This window comes from Solea solea, chromosome 8 (genome assembly GCF_958295425.1).
Source record: "Solea solea chromosome 8, fSolSol10.1, whole genome shotgun sequence".
NCBI lineage: Eukaryota > Metazoa > Chordata > Actinopteri > Pleuronectiformes > Soleidae > Solea > Solea solea.
In genome coordinates this window covers 22,074,471-22,097,838 of record NC_081141.1, presented here as the reverse complement: position 1 = coordinate 22,097,838, position 23,368 = coordinate 22,074,471, and the positions used below count along the sequence as shown (strand labels likewise).

General features: G+C 40.5%; 1 protein-coding gene across 2 annotated transcripts; it reads left to right on the top strand.

Annotated features, from left to right (window-relative positions):
- The first annotated feature begins 803 nt into the window (after positions 1-803).
- dnajb5 (DnaJ heat shock protein family (Hsp40) member B5) lies at positions 804-21,748 on the top strand. Of its 2 annotated transcripts, none has more exons than XM_058637065.1 (4): positions 804-903; positions 2,921-3,200; positions 4,732-5,396; positions 21,075-21,748. In XM_058637065.1, the coding sequence occupies exons 2-4, from the start codon at positions 2,972-2,974 to the stop codon at positions 21,306-21,308; spliced, it is 1,128 nt and encodes a 375-aa protein (XP_058493048.1). In that variant the 5' UTR covers positions 804-903; positions 2,921-2,971; the 3' UTR covers positions 21,309-21,748. The 2 variants fall into 2 exon arrangements, with proteins under 2 accessions (XP_058493048.1, XP_058493049.1); XM_058637066.1 differs by lacking the exon at positions 804-903 and adding an exon at positions 1,292-1,399.
- Positions 21,749-23,368: the final 1,620 nt, after the last annotated feature.

The following is a 23,368-nucleotide window of genomic DNA, read 5'->3' as shown; positions in this document are numbered from 1 at the left end:
AACTTTTTGGACACTACATTGACTGTATGTGTGAGTGTGAGAGTGGATGGTTGTTTGTCTCCATGTGTCCCTGTGATGGACTGGTGACCTGTCCAGGGTGTAAGGGTGTACCCCACCTTTCACCCTATGTCAGCTGGGATTGACACCAGTGCCCGCCATGACCCTCATGTAGAGGACAAAGTGGTAGAAGATGGATGGACTGGACAACAGCATATTTATTTATATATATTATTTTATTGTACTCGCTCTCTCTATATATAGAGAGTAATACATGTGTATATTTATATTGTATATTGTTTATATTTTCACATTTTTTCCATGCCTTGTTCCTGTTTGAGAGAGAGAGAGAGAGAGAGAGAGAGAGAGAGAGAGAGAGAGAGAGAGAGAGAGAGAGAGAGAGAGAGAGAGAGAGAGAGAGAGAGAGAGAGAGAGAGAGAGAGAGAGAGAGAGAGAGAGAGGCTGATTGACAGGGAGAGAGATAGAGGGAGTGTAAGAAAGGACATGGACAGAGAGAAACAGACACTCAAGGAGACAAAGGAACAGACGGGGTACTTTAAAAGTAAGATATTATATACACACATATATATACATATATACAGCATTATGCCTTATCTTGTTTTGATTTAGTCACTATGTCTTTAATATTTCTCGTGTTTTATTTTGACACTTGCTTTGACAATGTAAATAAATGTTTACATTTATGCCAATAAAGCTTTTACCAAATAAAGCTGAATTTAAATTGAATAGTGACTGATTGACATACAGAAACTTGGGTTCGTGTCCTCAGACTGGGTTCGTGATTCGTGTCCTCAGACTGGGTTCGTGGTTCGTGGATTTGTAGACACCGGCGGGACCAGCACGACCGAACATAAAGACAGAAGCAGCAGCAACAACACAGACTCGGTAAGAAACTAATCTCACAATATAAACATAAATATGCGTTTTAATGGAAAGCTTCTCAAGATAGAGATGATAATCCCTCCTCCATCATCATCATCATCAGACATGAAGAAGTGTGAGTGAGTGTGTGATTTTGACTCCTCGACAGTCGTAAAAAAGGAACATATTTTCTCTCTTTCTCGCGGTAATTCTCTAAAATAATGCCGTTGTTTCCTGGTGTCGGTGACTCGGTGTCAGTCACGGAGATAAACCCGGGTTAAAGTGTCAGTGTCGTGTCAGACTCACCTCACCGTGTTCGCTCACGGTCTTATTTCGGTTGCCTTGATTGCTTTGAACCTCGCCGCTGCGTCATGACGTCATGACGTCAGTGTATAAATGAAGCCGGCGGTGCCGGAGACTGTGAGCAGCGGCAGCAGCAGCAGTCTGTTCGGCAGAGAAGCACCGAGACAAACCGGACCATGTTGATGTAAATTCCTCCTTTTTGCCGCTGATTGTTGTGGTAGGTCTACATCCGCTTCTGTTCTCCTCATTCCAGCCTTTTTTATTTCGCGTTACATTCATGTTTTCAGCCTGTTTTTCTGTCACTAATGTTTCATTTTCTTTGAATGGGCCAGTCGTTCTGGGAATACCTCAGCTTTATTACCCGGTAAAACCCGGTGTAAATGACAAATGATCTTAAATAACAGATAATGTGTCCTCTGGTAGGACTGCAAAGATCAATTTATTACTTAATGATTACTAAATAGATCTATAAGTATTCTATAATCGAATTATTTGAATTTTTATAAAATAAAAATGAGCTATTTGTTATCATAGTCTCCCTCTAAATAAATTGCATATGTCTTTGTTTTGTGTACTAAACAAAATCTTTAAAGGTCCAGTGTGTAACACCTAAGTGGGTTTATTTGCACACATTTACTATAATACCAATAAGTGTGTTTATACAAGTGTATTACTGCTTTAAAATAAAAATTAGCTTTTCATAGCCTTAGAATAACTGAGTTAGGTAAGGGCTTTGCTTTACGGAGGCCGCCGTCTTGTGCTACCATGTTTCTACAGCGGCCCAAAGGCGAATGGATGGATTATACGCTTAGAACATGCATAATAATAAAGACATATATTTGAAAATATGTATACAGTTATTGCAGACAAACGTGTCATTTTCACACAAAGTGACCGTAGTAAACAAACACTGCTCGTCCCCTCACTGTCCATCTCAATTTCCCCTCCTCTTCTGCGCCTGCGACTTTTGCGTCTGTTCATTACGTGGATTAAACACACGATAGCACCAAGCCGGGAAGTCATGATCGGATCGACTGTTTATATGAACACCGATCCTAATGACAATCTGCATATTCCAGGCCTCTGGTTGGGAATGAAATTTGTTTCCGAATGGGCTGTATCGGATCAGAGGTTTCGGACTGGCTTGGGGATTTTATTTTCTGATTACTTTTGTCCATCTAAATTGTCCTCAACCACAGGGGGGGCCACATACATCCTAGTGTTGGTCCCAAGCCCAGATAATGGGAGGGTGGTGTCAGGAAGGGCATCCGGCTCTCTGTCAAATCAAATATGTGGATCATCCACTGTGGTGACCCCTAGAGAGGGAGAACAACTTTTGTCAATGTCAACACAGCTAGTGTCTTTCAATTTGGATAATGCAATTTAGACTTTTTTTTGCCTCACAAATGAAAAACACAGGACTTGGTCTTGCAAGTGTGAGTCTCTATCTACCTGAGTGAACAGTGGGGTGCCCTCTGATGAAGTAGAGAAAGGGAATTCCTCTGCACTCTGCCTGGTGCTACATCAGCACAGCAACCACGTCCCCATAGCAACAGTTGGTAAAACCAGAACTCTGTGTTCCCATTTCCAACCACCACTAAACAGACTTCACAGTGACGCTCTGAAGAAGAGCACTTGAGTGCACTCTGCACTTTTGCCAGGACATATATAGTCTCTGGCTTTGAGCAGCAACCAAAGTAATTATAAGGCCCTAACTGTAAGTCCTCTATCTCACCAGTGACTGACCACAGCCGGAGGTGATTAGGGGACGTCCCGGTGCCAAGAGTGTATGTGTGTGTGTGCAGCTATGGGGAAGGACTACTACAAGACCCTGGGCATCCCCAAGGGCTCCAACGAGGAGGAGATCAAGAAGGCCTACCGTCGCATGGCGCTGCGCTTCCACCCTGACAAGAACAAGGATGCCAATGCAGAGGAGAAGTTCAAGGAGATCGCAGAAGCCTACGAGGTTCTCAGCGACCCCAAGAAGAGGGTTGTCTACGATCAGCTGGGAGAGGAAGGTGAGGGGACGATTTGTGTCTGTTTGTCTGTATCTGTGTAGAATCACTGAGTGGCCTCAGTTGGTGAAGCCTTGTTGTGATGGATTAAGTTGTTATGGAAAGACCTTGTGATGACACTCAGCATCTGATTTCAGAGTGGAGGAGTAATAATGACATAAATTACATTAGACATCAAGTTAAAATGCTGTAGTTCTAGATGGCTCAATCGTCTTCTTGCAGTCGAACACAGAACAACTTTCAGTCGTAGTTATATTTAATCTTCTCAACATATCTTCATTCATTAAACAAGCGCCAGCCGCTCAAAACACAACACAGACACTCACACACACACACACATTTTAAGTCCATTCTTTCTCTTCTCCTTGGAATGATCTCCATCTTTGGTCGTAGCGTCCTGCACGACTTGAGACAGCACTGTTAGATCTGGGTCACTGATGCCCATGAGATTTAACTCCTTAGTAATCGAAATGTGTTGTCTAATGGCAACTCACTTTTGATATTAGGTGATGCAGAGGAAGTTAGACACTCAGTCAATACCACATTTTTTTGCACGTCTGTCAGAAATGGTGTGTGTTATTTTGTTTACTCATATGTGACATTGCTCCACCACTCAGACATTTATTTTCTGTGCTGTTACCCAAAACTTACCTTTCTCCAGACGGGATTCTGCAATCCTTGTATCATATTGTCAAGAGACATAGACACGTGCTCTCACTGTCAGTGGGGACACGAGGAGAAGTCTCACCTAATAAAATCTACACTTGACTAAGTCTACAATATCTGACAAGTATGTTTGCCACTTTTCCGACTGGTGAGCAGTTTACAATGTGACACAGACTTAAGTTGAACATATTCTTAAGTTCTCATCAACATTGTGGGTGTAGATTTTATTAGGAGATCCTTTTGCCAAGTGACTAAAATTAGTTCATCCTGGAGTTCCCACTGGCGGCCATATTTTCGGTGAGAGGGAACGCTGTGTTCTGGACACAGTTAAATATGTCAGTTCACCCACACTTCAGAAAACCTGAACGGTCACTGTCACAGTGAGTGTTTTCAGTGGGTGTGTGTGAATGGGGCGTAGATGAAAAGCTTGGTGGTCACTGTGTGGAGTTAAGAATACATATTGAACTTGGGATGAAAGATTTCTTTTTAATACACATTTTGGTTGCCAGGGGGAACTCTGTAGCCTCCCAGAGTTCAAAGGCTCAAACTGACAGTACAGGGGATGGGAGCTTTCTGCCTCGCTTTCCCCCCCCCTTTATTTCTGTAAAGAGTTGAGACAAAGCTTTTGGGGATATACCAATTACTTAGGTTGCTGTTGACAGCAATTTAGAAAGCTTAGAGTGTTGTACACCATTTGTTTTCAAACACCAAGGCCCCCGGAGCTTTGTCAGAAGATGTGCAGAGAGCATCTCTTCACTGTTTTTTGTCAATCCAAGGATGCATCGAGATATTTAAAATGTGCTACAGTTCTACATAAGTGGGCATTGCATATGAGTTCTGACATTCCTCTGTCTCGTTTCTCCCTCAGGTTTGAAGACAGGAGGCAACACTTCTTCAGGTGTTCCTGGTAACACAACACACCACTACACCTTCCATGGGGACCCTCATGCCACCTTCGCCTCCTTCTTCGGCGGCTCCAACCCCTTCGACATGTTCTTTGGGTCCAACCGCAACCACAGTCGCACCAACGGCTTCTCCTTCCACAATGACCACAGCAACGATGCAGAGCAGGACATGGACATGGATGACGACGACCCCTTCACTCATTTTGGAAGACAGTTTGGCTTCCCAGGGGGGATGAAAAACGGCTTTCCTGGGGAGAAGAGCCACAGAAGAAGGGGGATGCCGTCAGAGTCCCTGTCTAACGGCCGGAAGCACCAAGACCCTCCAGTGGTCCATGAGCTGAAGGTCTCGCTGGAAGAAATCTTCCACGGCTGCACCAAGCGCATGAAGATCACCCGCCGCAGGCTGAACCCGGACGGGCGCAGCATGAGAACAGAGGACAAGATCCTTAATATCATCATCAAGAAAGGCTGGAAGGAGGGGACCAAGATCACCTTCCCGAAGGAGGGGGACGAGACACCTGAGAACATTCCTGCTGACATAGCCTTTGTTCTTAAAGACAAGGGTCACACTCACTTCAAGAGAGACGGTTCCAATATCATTTATAGCTGCAAGATCAGTCTAAAAGAGGTGCGTGTGCCCATTTTCACCTGACCTCTCTTCTCTCCTCCTGTCTTCAGTCTCCTCCTGTCTTCAGTCCTCTCTCTCTCTCCCTGTGCTTCTGCATGTACACAAGTAAATAATGTTCCTGAGGCTTGAAACAGGGTGGAGCAAATAAGGCAGAAATTGAATATCTTTTATTTAATCAGCTAAAGTCTCATTTACATTGATATTACTTTATGGCTAAAGGCAGCATAACAAATTTAAAAACGACAATCACGATATAAACAAAGACAACTATTGCACACCTAAAAACTAATAAAACCAAATATATAGTACATTAAAATAAGAACATTAACGTAGGCCGATGGTGCCTTTTTTTTTCCCCTCAATCATTCATAATTGATATTAATTCCCCCAAAGTGAGAATTAAAGTTCATTTGGTAATTTATTCTGAGAAACTGGGGCAGCACAGTTAAAATTTTTCAGTTCTGACTCTAGGGGCTGACATTTGTTGGTTATCTTTTGAGCACAGGCCTTAATTATTTTGGTTTCTGCTTTTTGGCAGATGGCAGTAAATCTGTGACTATACAGAGAGGGTAAAGCCGGGATCAGACTCAGTTCAGACCGGTTTTGAAGCGATTTGGGTCGTGACAGACACATTCTCAATTATGAACGTCACTAACAATGAATAGATATGTCGTGAAACATTAAAGAAGAACAGAGATTCAGCATCAAGAACGTTCCACAACACATGCAAGAGAAGTCTTGCATGTCAAACGTGTGTGTTGCTGTTGGAGTAGTGACACTAAAGAACGTTTCATTGAGCTTTGGCAACAGTATTCCCGCCCCTATAGGAAAGTCCGTAAGCATCTCCCACAGCGTTTCAGTAGCCATGATTGACAACTCCTTGCCCCGCCTCCCTAATGACCTGTGATTAATCAAGTACTTGTCAGAAAATATTGATCGGCGTTTACCAACCCTGGAAATGATGATGTTCTCAAATGTTTTGTTTTATCCACAAACTAAAAATGATTCAGTTTTAATGATTTCTTTGTTATATGGAGCAAAGAAACCAGAACATATTTCACATATGAAAAATGTGAAAACTTGTGTTAATTATACATGCATTAATACATTATATACGATGATTGGTCGGGTCATACTTGTAGTGTTGCCAGTCCCCCAAACAAGACACGGCAAGAATCTGTGCCACTGTGATTGATAATCTGACATGGTGACCATCGTGAAAGACAAAAATATCATGCAGTCTGATCCCGGCATGAAGAAGTAGCAGCAAACTGAGAGAAACCAGGGCGCACAGTGGTTCACAGTATCCAAACTGTTCAGGCGATGCCCATATGGTGCTGCAAAGTTTTCGATGCATGTCCAAAAATGACCTTTTCACTCTGGTCAGTCAGCTGGGGTTTTTTTCCAGGGTGGGTGGTCATATCAAACATATTGTGTAGTGTATGCATGTGTGTTGCCGGAGGGTTAGATCAGCGAGAGTCTCTGTCACTGCGGTGTGACAGAAGCAGCGAGAATGTGGTGTCCTTGTGTGACGGGCTCTGAGCCATTGTCCTCACTTGTTCTGCACTGCTGTATTATTACATATGCATTAATAACACACAGCACAAGCGCACACACTCTCACATCCTCTAACAAATTTGCAAACACACTTTGGTCAAAGATGGATTGTACTGTGATGGTGGTGACAATCCAGGCTGCTATTACTGTGACTGGCAGGACATTTAATTAGCCACTTCCACGAGGGCAACGGGTCCAGAGCAGCTCTGCTCTGTCTGTGAATTACACAAAACCTTAATGCCACTAATAGCGCGGCCACTTACTGGTCTGCTCTTCATTGGCTTTAATGGCAGGTGTTCTCAAAGAGTTGGTGATTGTCGTTTTATTCAGGCTTCCTTCTTCTTATGAATGATAGGTGATGAGTTGATGGTGTAGAAAGAACCCCTCAGACACAAGACTCGTACCGAACAAAAGGGATTTTATTTGGTTAAGTCAAGCATCAGACCGAGCGCTGCAGCAGCTCAGGAGAATGTTCTTGCCGAATCTCCGAACAATTCTGCCTGCTTAGGAGCAGGTACCTACTTTTAAGGGTTTCTCTAACATCCTTATCTCAAACCCCACATTTGACTGTTCCCCCTTTTCCTGGGAAACAAGTTGTGTCAGCTCATTCTATACATTCTCATGATCGTACATCTTAGAGTGCTCAGGTTTTGACATCGGTGCCATTCAGTCAACACAGGAAGCATCTGCGCTTCTTTTACAAGCATTGTTTTCAGGTCTGGCATACAGACTTCTGTTGTACCCAGATTGTAGGTGATGCAAAGTCAACTCTCTCATGAGGAAGTTCCTGTTTACTTCTCAATGCACATCTCTAACACAATCTAGACAAACTAGCTGAGTCAGATACTACATTTCCCCCCTTCGGGACTCCATAGAGTCCCGAAATGCGACACGGCCAATTTTCTGTCACAGTATGTTGACATGCTTGCCTGCTTGCTTCAACAAAATCCACTTCATTCAGTTTTATGTCTAATGTAAGAAACTTTATTTAAAAACTTAAATTTTGGGATCAGCTAATTAAGTAATTTCCTATTTTGTGTCCTAGTAGCACATTATTTTAACTATTTTAGACTAGGTAAACTAATCACCTATCTTAATCAGATCAAATTCGGCTACACTTAGCCACATCCGTTGATCTCCTTCCAGCCACATTCTTTTAAAGTAAATACTCTTCATGTGTGGGTGTAAGGGAACCCACGGATCCGCTGTTATCTCCCAATCAGAAAAACCACCTCTCCTAAAAGGTGGGAAAAAGACTAGGAGACCTTTTCTAAGTGATATTGGAGAAACCTATCCTTAAGCCAATCAGGACAAGGAGTCTCCTATTACAATTAACAATTACCACTCACCTTCTAATTTTATGACCCTTTGCCAATTGGTCAGATAATTCACATTTTCTCTATCAATGTATCAAACAGTAATATTGATGTGCAACAAAAATATTTCAAACATCTATATCAGTGTCAGAGATTATATCACAAAAACAAAATTCAGGTTTCTGTAGGTAAACCATTCACAATCATATCATTCCATGTGTTATTTGAACTTCAAACTTCAGTAGTGTTGCCTCCTAATACAATGTAATATAATGTAATGTCCAGAGTACGTTGAATCAGTGTATCCATACTGTCGTGTTCAGGGCCCCCAGTCCATTCTTTCCTTTGCTGCTGTTTTGAGCCGTTGCTCCCTTGTACTTGAAGATGTTTCCTGAAAAAACATTCAAACCAGTTTGTTCAATTGACACAACGGCATGCTTCTTTAGCCTGGATTGCTGATGATGTTGGTCTCATCGCAGTACAGGATTCTTCTTTCACTGGCTCATTCCACTTCTCTTTGGACCCCCTTCTGGTGCTTGGGTTCACAGACATCATGAGTCACTCAACTTCCTTGTCTAGATCAAGGAAACCACCATCTTTTCTGAAAGTAAACATATCTACAGACAAGACTATGGATGGCAGTCAGCTAATGTGGGTTATTTGATAAAAACAATGCAATTGTGAGTCTTTTCAGCAGCAGTATTAGTATAGGTCGACCTGTTAGTTTCATGCAGCATTAACACCGGTGTGAATTAGTATGCAGTGACTCAACACATGCTAAATTTAGTGTAGTGTTAGTACACGTTTCATTCAACTTAGTTGTCAAGATTGCATTAATTCTCTTAAACCAAACCTTGGCTTTGAATATGATATGATATGATACTTTCACGTGCTGTTTTATTCTTAGTTACCTTAGGGTATTTAATATATGTCAACACAAATACTGAAATATAGACAAACCATCCATCCATTTTTCTACCGCTCCATCCTCCATATGACGATTGCAGAGATGCTGTGCTAATCTCAGACATACCTTAAGTAACAGTCAGTCCATCGCAGGGTCACATATAGACAAACAACCACTCACTCTCATACTCACACCTATGGTCAATTTAGAACGTCCAATTTACCTAATCCCCAACTCAGATTACATTTAGTTTAATAATATTCAATTCAAATCCAATAGTCAATTCAAATAATTTTTTCAAATTCTAAAAACATCTTTCATCAACTGTTTCTACTCCAAGGTTGTCCGATGGTACTACTTTAATCTAATGACCAAAATGGTTCAACACTATCACTATGTATTGCTTTATTATTCTAACGCCTACATGGGTCATAATTAAATATTTAAACCGTCCATCTAGGAATAAGATTCTCAGTGTAGTATTAAACTACTTTACATACAAATGCATTTTATTGTTCCAAAACTGTTCCAAAAATGTATTTCCATCATTCCCCCCTCGCACAGATTTTAACTGTGCGAATCCTAAACTAGATTAATCAACGATAAGTCACATTGAACTTAATTCCAACATGCTAATTTATCACTCCACCATCATACTTCACACACTGGTGTGCAGGGGAACAACATACATATTGCAATAGGAGTTAACACTTCAATCAATTGCTCTTTTGAGATCCAATAATCTTTTATCATTGATTTATAGTCTTCATTGTGAACTCACTACTTTCCTGAACCAATAGATGTTCACATTCGATTGTATCATAGTTTAATAATAAAAAATAAATAAAAATCATGAAGCACCAACATACATCCCCAGTAGAGAACAGTATATAATCGTTTACTTGTTTACAACACACTTCTTGCCAATTGATTAATGGAACTTTGGGCAGAAGCCAAATTTGGCCTTTTTGGTCGTCACTTTTTCAAAAGTTCCCCCCTTGTAAAAATATTCTCCCTTTAAATTTACTGAATTCACACCTTCACTTTGACCAGGCTGAGCTCCACAACCACGTTCCACACAATCAGGGTCAGCTTGTGAACTTGTGCAGTGTCTCACAATGTGTCCAGTTTCACCACATCCACCGCAAACATCTGGTGTGGCAACATCATTTAAGTCATTGTTCATCGCTGTAAGTGACCTCGTCAACGTCACTGTCCATCACTGGAACTTGTGTCTTCTTGTCATGGTCTTTTCAACACCCAAAGCTGAATCTGTGCCAGCTTTCTTGTCATGGTCTCAATTCCCATCTCAAGGATATGTTCACTTTTCAACGCCTCTTGGTCTGTTGTAGTGGAAGATTCACACAGTGATGCTCTCCACATCATCTGTTGATAAGCGTTGAATTTAGTCTCATCTGCCTTGGGATTCACCATCCATTTCGGAATTTGGAATGCAGTGGATTCTCCACTGCTGCTGTTCCAAGACCTGGAGTCTCAAAGTGCCAAGCTTTTCTTTCACTATTTTCTCCTCATAAGTTCTCATTCACTCACTAGCCCCTTCATGAATGTCTGGCAGTCTGGACGTCAGCCTCCCAAGGTCAAGTGTGTTATACATTACGACCCTCAGTGCCTTTAATCAAAATAGGATATTGACCAGAAGAAAGTCTATATGGTGGGTGCATGTTGGGTCTACATTTTAGATCATATCCTGGCTTTGAATGTAATTTCTTGCTGCAGCTTTCCCTGTTTGTTGGCCTGCAGTTTCCCAATTTATCTATCTACCTAGCCTTTCTCTGTAAAGTGTCATCCCGTGCTGTATAGCAATTTAGCATTTCTGTGTTTGGCCTTTTAGCATCACTGCAAAGATTTGGAATCAAACATTGTGACCTGTCACTTCCAGAGTTGAAGCAATCTGTTAAGTTAAGGTGATTTTAGCTCTGTCTTTAAATCTAAATCTCCATTAATGTCAATGAACCCTATAAGTGATTGATACAGCCCTGCAGTCTTCAACAAGCTCTTCTGATTTTCTCCGTTTTGTTTTTATTTATTCATTTATTTATTTATTTATTTTTTTTTTTTTTTTACATCCAGCACTATTCTCATATCATTTCTGTATTGTTGGCCCTCTGTCTTAAAGAAACCTATTATTGCTAATTCTAGTCATCTTTTCTTTTGTTGTTTTCTACTTTTGGCCTATGTTTGCTGATCTCTAATTCGGACTGTCATGTTCCTATACACATTTAAATCAAACACTCCTCTTTTTGACCAGGCATTCTAATCCTGTATCTGTTTTCCCATTTCACTGACATCTTTTGAATGCCTTTCATAAGGTCAGGATGCTTACTCCCCACACCAATGTCTGATGTCATATACATTGTTAATTTTTTCCAATATTTTTTATATAAATCTTGAGATTTGTTACTTTGAACTTTTATTCATTATATTTTTCAATTTTAATGCTACAGCAAAATACAATTTCAGAAACCGCCTAAATATCTGAATTCATCTACCAAATTTCAAATTTCTTTAGCCAAATCTAATTAGTAACTATCCACTTTTGAATTGTATGTGTGCAGTTTACATACAGTGGCTTTAATCCTGTTTCCTCCTACTCAGAGGAACCGGGGGAGGTGACTGAATGTCAGAGAAAAAGATGATAGGGTTACATAGATAGCCCCACCTACTTCACACGGACTTCTCCTTTTCAGTCTCATTTCTATCTCAGACAGCGAGGAGAACACTGCTCCAGGCCACGCCCAAAATCACAGAAATTGTGACTTTACATTAATTTTCCAGTTGCTATTTGTACCACTTTTCATCACTAAAACTTGAGTCACTAAACAGTGAGACACTATTAATTTATCCGTTAATTTTATTCCAATCAGCTGTAAATATGTATCTTAGCTTTACCAATAAAAGTAATAAATGTCAACACCATCATAAACACCTTGAAGCAGAACACCATTTCCAGATTAGCACATTTGACTTTGTACTTTTTCATTCAAACATTGAAATTCAGATGGCAAGGTTCAGTTGTAACATAGATGAGTTTGATTGGCAACACATTCTGGACAACTTTCAGCACAAACACATACTCTTCAAAACACTCTTCACATTACACCCAGACACGCACACATACAGTACAATCTCTTATTTTACACAGTTTTTCTCTCCCTTTTTTCTTTTCAGTAAGTCCGGTCAGGGTAGTCCACTATACCTATATTAAATGTATGTATGTTTGTATGTTTTCAGGAGATGTTTAATTTGGGCAGCGCTTATGTTTACTTAAGGCCTGAGAAGAGACAGAGCGTCCCCCATTTCTTCTCTGCCATGGGATCCCTGAAGAGAACACAGCGTCCTATGTCTCTCCTTATGACTTCTAATATCTCCTGAGCCTAATTGTAGACAATGTGTCCAAATGTTGCTTCATACAGTCAAATACACTTTTAAAGAAGTCTATAAAGACATAAATGATTCTTGATCACCCAGATTATTTCAGCCCTATAATGACTGGAATATATATGTTACAGATTTATGTGTTAGTTAATGACCACTTCAGTAATGTTCTCATCACGTCAACCACATCCACACAGCACACTCCTCTTCTCCTACTATGAAATAAAAAACATTTCTAATGAAACATATTCATCTTAAATACATGATTTCCCATGTATTTATTTAACTGTTTTCTCCAGAAAGGTGTGTTCCAGAGCAGATTTCACTGTTCATGAAATAAACCATTCACATACATGTACCCAACATCTCACAGACGATAACAGACGAATTCAAATTTTCCGGCTCAGCTTTCTCATAAAAGCAGGCTCCTCCCGTATAGTTTCAATCAAAATCATTCTATTTTAACTCTTACTTAATAATTATGAATAATTTGTATATTGTTAGGTAATTTTGGTTACAAAACACCCAATTACCGTTATTAACTTAATAGATGTGTCCATTTATTTAGTACTGTTGCTTTATTCTCCCTTCTTTTTTTTTTTTTAATTTAAACTTTCTAATCAAACCTTCAACCTATCCTTTTAGTACATGCTTATTTCTACAATTTTCCTGAGCAGTTTGCTAAACCCCCCATCTCTCTGTCAATGTGTGTGCGTGAGTGTAGCCTGTAAAAGATTCAGCTCTCCCTACCAAAGCAGCTGTACTCTTTCACTACAAGGAATCAGCTTTTATAACCTATTCTTCCTTTAGTCTTATTATATTATTAGTTATAGCCTAACAGGCGTGGTGTAATACATTCAGCTCAAATAAGAACTCTAACTTACTAACTTCTTTTTTTTTATATATATATATATATATATATATATATAAATATATATATATTCCAAACACACCTAATTCGTCTTACGCAAACTACCACACCCTTTTTCTCTACATTCATTTTTACCCTCTACGATCAGACATTAAATGAGATAATGCTCCAAACATGATTTATCTTTTGATCATAAATGCATTATCTCTTCTTTCCTCTATGTTTCCTCTTTAAGACTAAACTAGATGATCTCCTTTGACTCTATTTTATTCAACTTTCTTTTGTTCTCATCAATGTTGTTATTATTATTATTATTTTTCTTATTCCCCCAAATTCAATCTGGATTAATCTGGATTTTTCCTCATTTTATTTTTATTTTTTTCCAATATTCTACCTACAATGTCTGCTAGCCAGACCATACTTTAAAACTAATTTTATTTACCAATGGATCCAATATAACAATCAAATCCCTAATAAATTTCCAAAAATAGCTTTTCCTCCTCACACAAACTCTGAAGACGAGCTTATGTCCACACACACATAAAACAACACAAAGCCATGGCACACAAAGTAAAGCATCACAGAACAACACAAACTAACACAAAACAACACTTACACCAAATTTTAAATTTCACCCAATCTCAATTTTTAAATTTCGATCTTAATCTTAATGTCAACACTTTCTTTTTATCTTTGTAAAACGTTTTCTCTTCCTCTGCGCGCAGTCATCTACGATCGATCCATTTATATACCGGTTTTTTCCTCCCAAATTTTGTTTCCACGATTATCTATCCTTGATAAACTTCTTCTCCATGCGTGCACGCTATTAACCTCAACTTTCATCTATTTTAATCTGCAGTCTCACTTCTTTGATTAATAAACCCATGCATGGGATTTCACTTCTTTCCTTTAGAGATTTTCCTTTTCTTCTTCTCTTTAAGTTTTACAACTTCTATGCTCAATTTTGACTTAGTAGAAGAATACCATGTCTTACAGTTTCTTTCGAAATCTGGCACCGCATATTCAACTTACTGTGTTGTCACTCATTAGCTGAATTTTCACGCTTTCCGCCCAAAGTACATGACTTACAGGTATTTCCTTGCAGTATACAAATAGTCTAGTCATCGCTACTCATTATTCTAACTTTTTTAATCTCTTTTTCTTTGACTATTATATAAAATGTTCACGCTTTCCGCCCAAAGTACATGACTTACAGGGACTTTATTCCCTTGCAGTATACAAATAGTCTAGTCATCGCTACTAATTATTCTAACTTTTTTAATCTTTCTCTTTGACTATTATATAAAATGTTCACGCTTTCCGCCCAAAGTACATGACTTACAGGGACTTTATTCCCTTGCAGTATACAAATAGTCTAGTCATCGCTACTAATTATTCTAACTTTTTTAATCTTTCTCTTTGACTATTATATAAAATGTTCACGCTTTCCGCCCAAAGTACATGACTTACAGGGACTTTATTCCCTTGCAGTATACAAATAGTCTAGTCATCGCTACTAATTATTCTAACTTTTTTAATCTTTCTCTTCGTAGAGGGGACCTTCCTCCCCCCTTTTTTATTCATACCTAAATAAAAACAAATTTAGACGAGGCTTCTGCACCATCAACACACCGCAGCCTGTACCCACACAAATGATTCTTTTCAGTGTGCCCACAGGACCGCCGCAAACCAACAGCCAAATCAATAAACCCCCACTGGCTCCCACTGTGAGAAAAACACTCACCTTTTAAATGCCGGCTGGGAGCGAGAGTGGGTCCACCTGAAGAGGCCGCTGGCGCTGCTGACCAGGAACAAAAATACCCCCCCGTTCGTGACGCCAAAATGTCGTTTTATTCAGGCTTCCTTCTTCTTATGAATGATAGGTGATGAGTTGATGGTGTAGAAAGAACCCCTCAGACACAAGACTCGTACCGAACAAAAGGGATTTTATTTGGTTAAGTCAAGCATCAGACCGAGCGCTGCAGCAGCTCAGGAGAATGTTCTTGCCGAATCTCCGAACAATTCTGCCTGCTTAGGAGCAGGTACCTACTTTTAAGGGTTTCTCTAACATCCTTATCTCAAACCCCACATTTGACTGTTCCCCCTTTTCCTGGGAAACAAGTTGTGTCAGCTCATTCTATACATTCTCATGATCGTACATCTTAGAGTGCTCAGGTTTTGACATCGGTGCCATTCAGTCAACACAGGAAGCATCTGCGCTTCTTTTACAAGCATTGTTTTCAGGTCTGGCATACAGACTTCTGTTGTACCCAGATTGTAGGTGATGCAAAGTCAACTCTCTCATGAGGAAGTTCCTGTTTACTTCTCAATGCACATCTCTAACACAATCTAGACAAACTAGCTGAGTCAGATACTACATGATGTTTGGGGAGTTGTTTTTATGCAACACAAGCCAATCCGGAACAGTTTGCATCTGAATGAAACACTGACTGGGAAATGAGTGCATGGACATAACGTGACGGGCTAGTTTCATGGTGGTACGAGAGCTTCTGGTGGTTCTTGGAGGAAATATTGTTCTACTGGTATTTACCAGGGTATGTGATCAGATTTTTTACCAGAGTGTGCAGAAAATGGCACAAATAATAATAATTATAATTAGAGTCATCTTATCTCTCGCTCCATCTTAATCTAATGTCACTATGCCAGTGTGTGAGGTATATGTGAGGAAGAGGAGGATGATGAGTAGAGCAAATTATCTTATTGGGAATAAATCTGCCTGCTGTGAAAAGTCTGTAGCTAACTTTGCTCGACCTATTGATTTATAATGGTGTTACTTCAAGAGCTCAGTATTTTCTCAGGTGGTACTTGGTATAAAAAAGTTTAAGAATCGCTGGTCTATTTTTTTAAGTGCATTTTAAAGTCTGAGTGTAGACGATATATGGGAAAAAAAGTGGCGATAAACTGACTTAGCCACCAGGGGGGGACTCCACTGGTTGCAAAAACATTCTGTTTTAATTGAAGCCTTTTGGAAAATGAGCCGACTTAAATTCCACTTGATTTATAGCAACAGTAAACATTTTTCTGTGGAGTTAATGGTCTCAACTGCCAGTTTCAGATCTTCAATCAATGTTGTAAATTATGTTCCCATTTAGAGGAAAATAGAAGATCAAGTATGGCCCATATGAGTGGAGATCAGTGTGATGGACAGCTGGTTGCAGCCGACACAGGTGAACTTCCATTTGCCACCAAATCCCAAACCTCGAGGCTTCAGAATAGTTTCTGCATCAGATTCATATGATGTCACGACCGGTTGCTACTTCTCGATGAGTCATATTTAGCCATGGGACAGTATGAAAGTGCCCTGTCATAATTGTCCTGACCTCAATGATTGTGACTCACAATATTATCATGAGAATTGCTCCTGATGACCTAGTATTACAAAACATGTAATTGGAATTACTGCAGAGATGCAGGTTCACCCTTGTCGTAATTTAATATAAATCACCAGGACTGTATGTGGAGGAGCCTGTCACCCACATTTAAATGGTTTTCCTCATTCATGGTGAACCTGATAATGGAAATTCACCACAACCAAACCTGCATGATAGCTCTGCAGAACTCCCTGAGACTCAGCAGCCAGATAAGGGACTGATGCAGCCAAAGACAGGAACGGGGGAGAGACGTGAAGATGTGGATGGAGGAGAGGGGGTGGGTATCCAGGGAATATTAGTGAAGTGGGTCAGTTGATTCAGTATCCAAAGCAAATAAGAGCTCAGATTCCACCGCTCTGCTCTCCTCTGCTCTGCTTATCCTCCCTGAAGATTCTGAATGCTGCAGTGAAGCACAGCACCAGCTACAGGCTGCACACGGCACCACCTGCCACATTTAGTGCACGGCGAGTGTGTATGCAGTGCACCAGAGGATGACATAACCCAGTGAAACAAGATGATGATTTCATGCAGCAAAAATAACTCCGACGTATGTGGTAATTCTGTTTTTCTGTGTGCGATGTGGATTTTTCACCTGTAGTGTTCTCTGGCCAAGGGCTTCGTTTAGCACCACTGAGCTCGTTTGACCACTCTGCAAACTGTGTCTTCTCTGTGACAGGAGTCCGGCTCAGCTAACAAGCTCAGTGTGACTTAGACACATTGATTTTTTTCTTCCCCCCCAGAAAGCAACATATAGAGCACCTGAATCTATAAGGTGGCTCATCCTGTGGCTTTAATGATGCCTCTGCACTGGGTCCTGGTATCATGTGCGATAGTGAGTGTATTTCCAGCTCCTGTCACAGCGGCTCTCACCTCCACAGAAAGAAAAAGAAAAAAGTCCACATTTAAACACACATAGGTGCTAACTGTAGCTGTTAGGCTCTAAAGGCCGTGTGGATAGTCTTTTAAACGCCACCTATTCTATCGTTTGAAAAGACGGCTATACTGTGTAATCAGTGTAAACGATTAATGTACGCATTATTAGCAGCTAATGTGTTATGAGTCTGTCAATTCTATCAAACACTGCCACTTATGAGTCTTTTTTATTTATACAAAGTACAAAAGTGTAACTATACAAACACAGTATAAACACAACGTCTCTACAACAGTATCACTGTACTGTTCCATAATAAGAAGTAGTTAGAACCATAAACAACTACGTAGTCACAAATGTTATTTAGATTTTTACAGTCCCATTTGGGAAAGAGTAAAACAAAACTATAAATCAATGAGTGGGGAAAGAGAGACCGAGGGAGAACTAAATCTGAAAGTACAAATACATGAACAAATAAATAACTAATCGAAACCAAGGCTGCTTCACATGGGTTTAACAATAACATGCAGTATGGGGTCATATAAATCTCTAATATTTTATATATATAATAATTTTTCTATATATGTTAAAAAAAAGGATTCCATGTGGCATAAAAAGTTTGAGCAAATTTTCTCTAACGCCAAATGATGCAGGAGATCATTAATCCACATCTTTAAGGTCAGAGGGAGTTTAGTCTTCTAGCTATGACAAATGTAGCGCTGTAACAATTATTCAATGAATCGATTATTAATTGATTACTTAAATCAATTTTTAAATGTTTTTAATTTTCAGCTTCTTAAATGTGAATATTTTCTGATTTCTTTGCTCCGTGTAACAAAGAAATCATGAAGACTGAATTATTTTCGGTTTGTGGACAAAACAAAACATTTGAGAACATCGTCATTTCCAGGTTTGGTAAACGCAGATCAATATTTTCTGACAAGTACTTGATTAATCGAGAAAATAATCGACCGATAAAAATGAAAAGACTTGTGAGATGTACAAAGCTATTATATTTTTTTACCTGGCAGCTCTGCCTCAGTCATTGTGGATCTATTGCTTTGCTTGCGTTGCATGTGGGAGAAGCTGAGAAGTCTTATATATTTTCCAAGCCCCAGTTAAATCACTCACTCACTCACGATTTACCGCTTTTTCACGGGGAGATGGAGCCCATGTTTTCACACCCTGACAAACAACCATTCACACTCACGTTCACACCTGTGGTCAATTTAGATTCAGCACTGGCAGTGACCAGCACCTCCAGGAGCTAAAAACGCTGATTTTCTTCATGGACTTTGGTGCAGGAGAGTGAGTAGTTTACAAACGTCCATAAGAGATTCCTCTTTCACAATCTCTGTGTGTGTCTGTCTGAGCTGAGGCTTATGTAATCAGTGGGTACACAGATCAGCTGGCACTGTGTGTGTGTGTGTGTGTGTGTGTGTGTGTAGTGTCATGGCAACCGGTCTGTGTCTGTAAAGTTTTTTGTTAATGAATGGAATTCTTCTTCACAAGAACATGAGCCACTACAGTCTGTGTCACAGTCAGAGGCTAAATCACCCTGTAACGTACAGAGCAGGGAAAAGGGACGATGATGTCAGGGCTGGAAAACTCTGAAGCAGCTGCTCTGTCTGACGGAACGTCAACTGTCCACATGAGCAGGGACACTCATGAAGATTCAGGGTCTTTGTCCACACCCTGAAGAGTATTTTACATGAACAGAACAACACACAAACTACCAGTTCATAAAGGAAGTGCATGTGTAGGTCAGTCCATCAAATGGTAAAAATGTCTATAAGTTGTCAGGACAGCAATAATAGATCAGAGAGGTGTCCAAACCAAAGGTCCCGGCGAGTCGTACCAAGAGGACAAATCAAGAGAACAAACACAGTGGAGAATACCCACGTATGATTAATCTGACACTGTATCTTTGTCTCTAATCCCAGACTTTAAGAAACTTGGTGTGAGACATAAGCAAGACAACATATTATTTAGTTGGTTTAAAAAAAAAAACAAGGTGAAAATCTTAATTTCTGTTCCTTACCGTCAACATATTTAGTATTTTACAAATTATAAATAGCAGGAGAAAAGTTAAATGTGCACAATTGTTTTCAGGTTTCTGAATGTGTGCATCTTGTGCATCTTAAGAGGAAGGGACAAATATGACAAAGCAGAAACAAGAGGTCCTTCACACCACACCTTCATAGTTACCTATCATTACATTTCATATATATATCAATATTATAAATTCTCTTAGTGATCTAACATGACATGTTTATACATGTATATGTTTACATATATATATATATATATATACTGTATATATATATATATATATATATATATATATACACAGAATTGATTTTTCTGCTTAGTGCAGAACTGGTGTGTGTTGCTCACTGAGTGAACCTCTGTGAAATCGTGATAACCACACACTCATCGCTCTGACTGCACTTATCAGCTGCTGTGTTAAGGAGGTGTGTGTGTGAGTGTGTGTGTGTGTGGAGCTTTAAACCACAGGGAGTGAGGACATTTTGGGGAAAGTTGGGACATGGCTTTTTGGAGAGTTAAGACCTGGTTTTAGGTTTTAGGCACTTAGTTGTGATGGTTAAGGTTAGGGTAAGGGGCTAGGGAATGCATTGCTTCCATGAAGTGTCCTCACTACGAATGCTACCCAAACGTGTCTGTGATTGTATTTGTCACCTCTTTAGGAACTTTCCCAGCATCATTAGTCCTCATCGAGACGAAGACCTGGTCCTAATGAGGCAGAACCTAATTTTCTGAGGAAGTGGTTAAGTTTAGGGCTAAGATTTGAATTGCAAACCTGTGTGTCTGTGTTTGTGTGTCTGTGTGTGTGTGTGAGGGGGTGTTCTCACTGTTTCTCCTGCCAGTCCATCCGACAACCCCTCCAACTATTTACGATGTCAGCCGATTCCTGCCTCACTTCATTAGGCCCAGCTATGAGACGGTTGCTAAAATTAGTCCTGTGTGCAATTTGTAGCCCCCTCCAACACACACACACACACACACACACACACACGCTGACAAGAAAACCTTTCCACTGCCCAGTCATGTTTTCCTTTTGTTCCTTTCCCAAATGCAGATCTGTAGTCTTCACTTTTAAAAAGAGAACTATCTTTCACGATGGCCTAGTTTCTCTCTCCTCTTCTGGTCGTCACCACACAGGCACGACGAACACACACATAACATAACACATGAGTGACGCACTGAGGGGAGAGAAAATAAAGTTTTTAGTAAATGGAAACATTAAGTCATTGGGAGATTCATGGCTGTGGAATGTCGTCCCCTCCAAAGATGTTAACCCGCTCCTTCTCTTCCTCTCCTCTCCTCTCCTCTCCTCTCCTCTCTAGGCATTGTGTGGCTGTTCCGTTAGCATTCCCACCCTGGAGAACCGTGTCATCTCCCTTCCCTGCAATGACATCATCAAGCCGGGGACGGTGAAGCGAATCAGAGGGGAGGGTTTGCCTTTCCCCAAGAACCCGTTACAGCGCGGCGACCTCATCGTGGAGTTTTCGGTGCGTTTCCCCGACAGGATCCCGCATCAGTCCAGAGAGATTATCAGACAGCACCTCCCCCAGTCATAGAAGGACTGACCTCTGACCCCCTTCACTGTCCCGCACTCTTTAACAGCCCAGAACCCGCCCGTTCATCCACTCTTCCCTGATATTTGGACCCTTTGTTTTAGTGAACCATGACATGTCTTCTGTTAACGCACACGGTGTTAAAGAGACGCCTTGCTCGGTCGGGACTTCAGGAGTGGAAGGACGATGGAAGAACGCCAGCACCAGTGGCAGTGTGACGATGAATTTATTTGTGTTTGTTTTGTCTCCCGGCCAAAGCACACACTCCCTGGAGCAGCGGAGATGCTGAGGACGAGCTCGGCACAACCGTGCTGCTTCTTTTCTTAACTGTTTTTTACAGATCAATCCGTGTCAGGTTTTATACGACACCCGAACTCTCTCCCATCCTCGTCTTTTTGTGATAGGATGGAAGTGTGAGTGCTTTTGTTTTGTTTTGTTTTGTTTTGTTTTGGTTTTTTTTTTTAAAAAGAAAACGTGTTTCTATTCTAGACCGCTTTCAAAGATGATTATTTATTTTTACTTTGATGCGTACCAGCAGGTTTAATGTGTTGAGTGCAAACCCCAGTTTTAACATAACTCTCCCACTGCCACCTGCTTTTCTACAAGCTCTCATTTCAATAAAAGGATTGCTCTCCGTCGGCCATTTTACCCTCACGATAAGCATCCAGCTTGGTTTCTACCAACAATACAAGCCAATCTCAGCTGTTTAATAAATAATCTGAGAATGACAATCACACAATGAAACAGCAGTGTAAACTTGGATTATACAGCCTGCACATAATATGGGTGCTTCCCCTTTTCTGAGCCGAGTAATCTGGCTCCATATGTGAGGAACATTTAGGTGCCTTAGCTTTGTATCATACCACACATGTCAAACTATACGTTACTGTATGTGAGCAAGGACACATTTCAGGGGGTGATCTGATACAAGACTGGTGATTTATAACACACAAATCCAGGTTCTAATCTGCTTCCTCCTGTGCCATCTGAAGGCCATGTCGTGGTGCTATACTGAGAGCAGTGCCAAAAATAGACCACAATGGTGTCTACTTATCGGTTTTAATGCACTTCTCTCTCTCTCTCTGTAACATCTGTACATCAAATTTATATCTTTTTTTTGTCATTATTTCAAGTAGAAACCCCTTTTTAGGGAAGAATAATAATAGTGCAGCAGTTCTCTGCCTCAACTGCAGGGGACTCTGAAAGCTCCCTTTTTACTATACCTGACAGTGATAAGGTGTGTGTGTGTGTGTGTGTGAGAGAGAGAGAGAGAGAGAGACAGAGAGAGTATGGTTGATACAGCCACAGTAGGTTATATAATGTATGTCACATATGGGAACATGTTTTAATGCAAAATGTCGGAGGAAAAAAAAATGCACTTTTTATGTCGTTAAAGAAACTGTGTGTGAATGTCCTGCCTCGCAGAGCCGCAGAGGACAAATGTTCCCAGTGTGACTGAAACCTGACTGCACATAATGCTGCTGCCGCTGCCGCTGCTGCTGCTGCTGCTGAAAGACTCACTGTCACTGGTTATGTGCATCTGACAATATTTATTATCTTTTCAAGGTGGAAACCAATAAACCAAATGTGTGAAGTTTAAGGTTTGTGTCGTTTGTCTTTCAAGATTGATCAGATACCAGATCAGATAAAGTTTAATATACGTGATCATAAGGAGCATGAGCATCACTGATTATTACAGTGACATGCACTCACTGTCGCTAAAATTTCACTTCTGCATCTGAAATAAAGACAAAGATGCAATTGTCATGCTAATAAAGGGACAGTCTGTAGCCAAGCAGAAAGAGAACTCGTTTGTGGATTAAAGGGTTGCCAGTTTGAGTCCCTATCCCTGAGCAAGACACCCAGTCCCCATTGCTCATTGTTAATTGGACACTAAATTGGCCACAGCCACAGGGAGGCCACATCCACTGTAGTCCTTGTGTTGGTTCCAAATCTGGATGATTACATCAGGAAGGTCTATCCATCTTCTACCACTTTATACTCCACTGACATATTCCCTGGACAGGTTGCCAGTCCATCACATACATCCACTCTCAAACTCT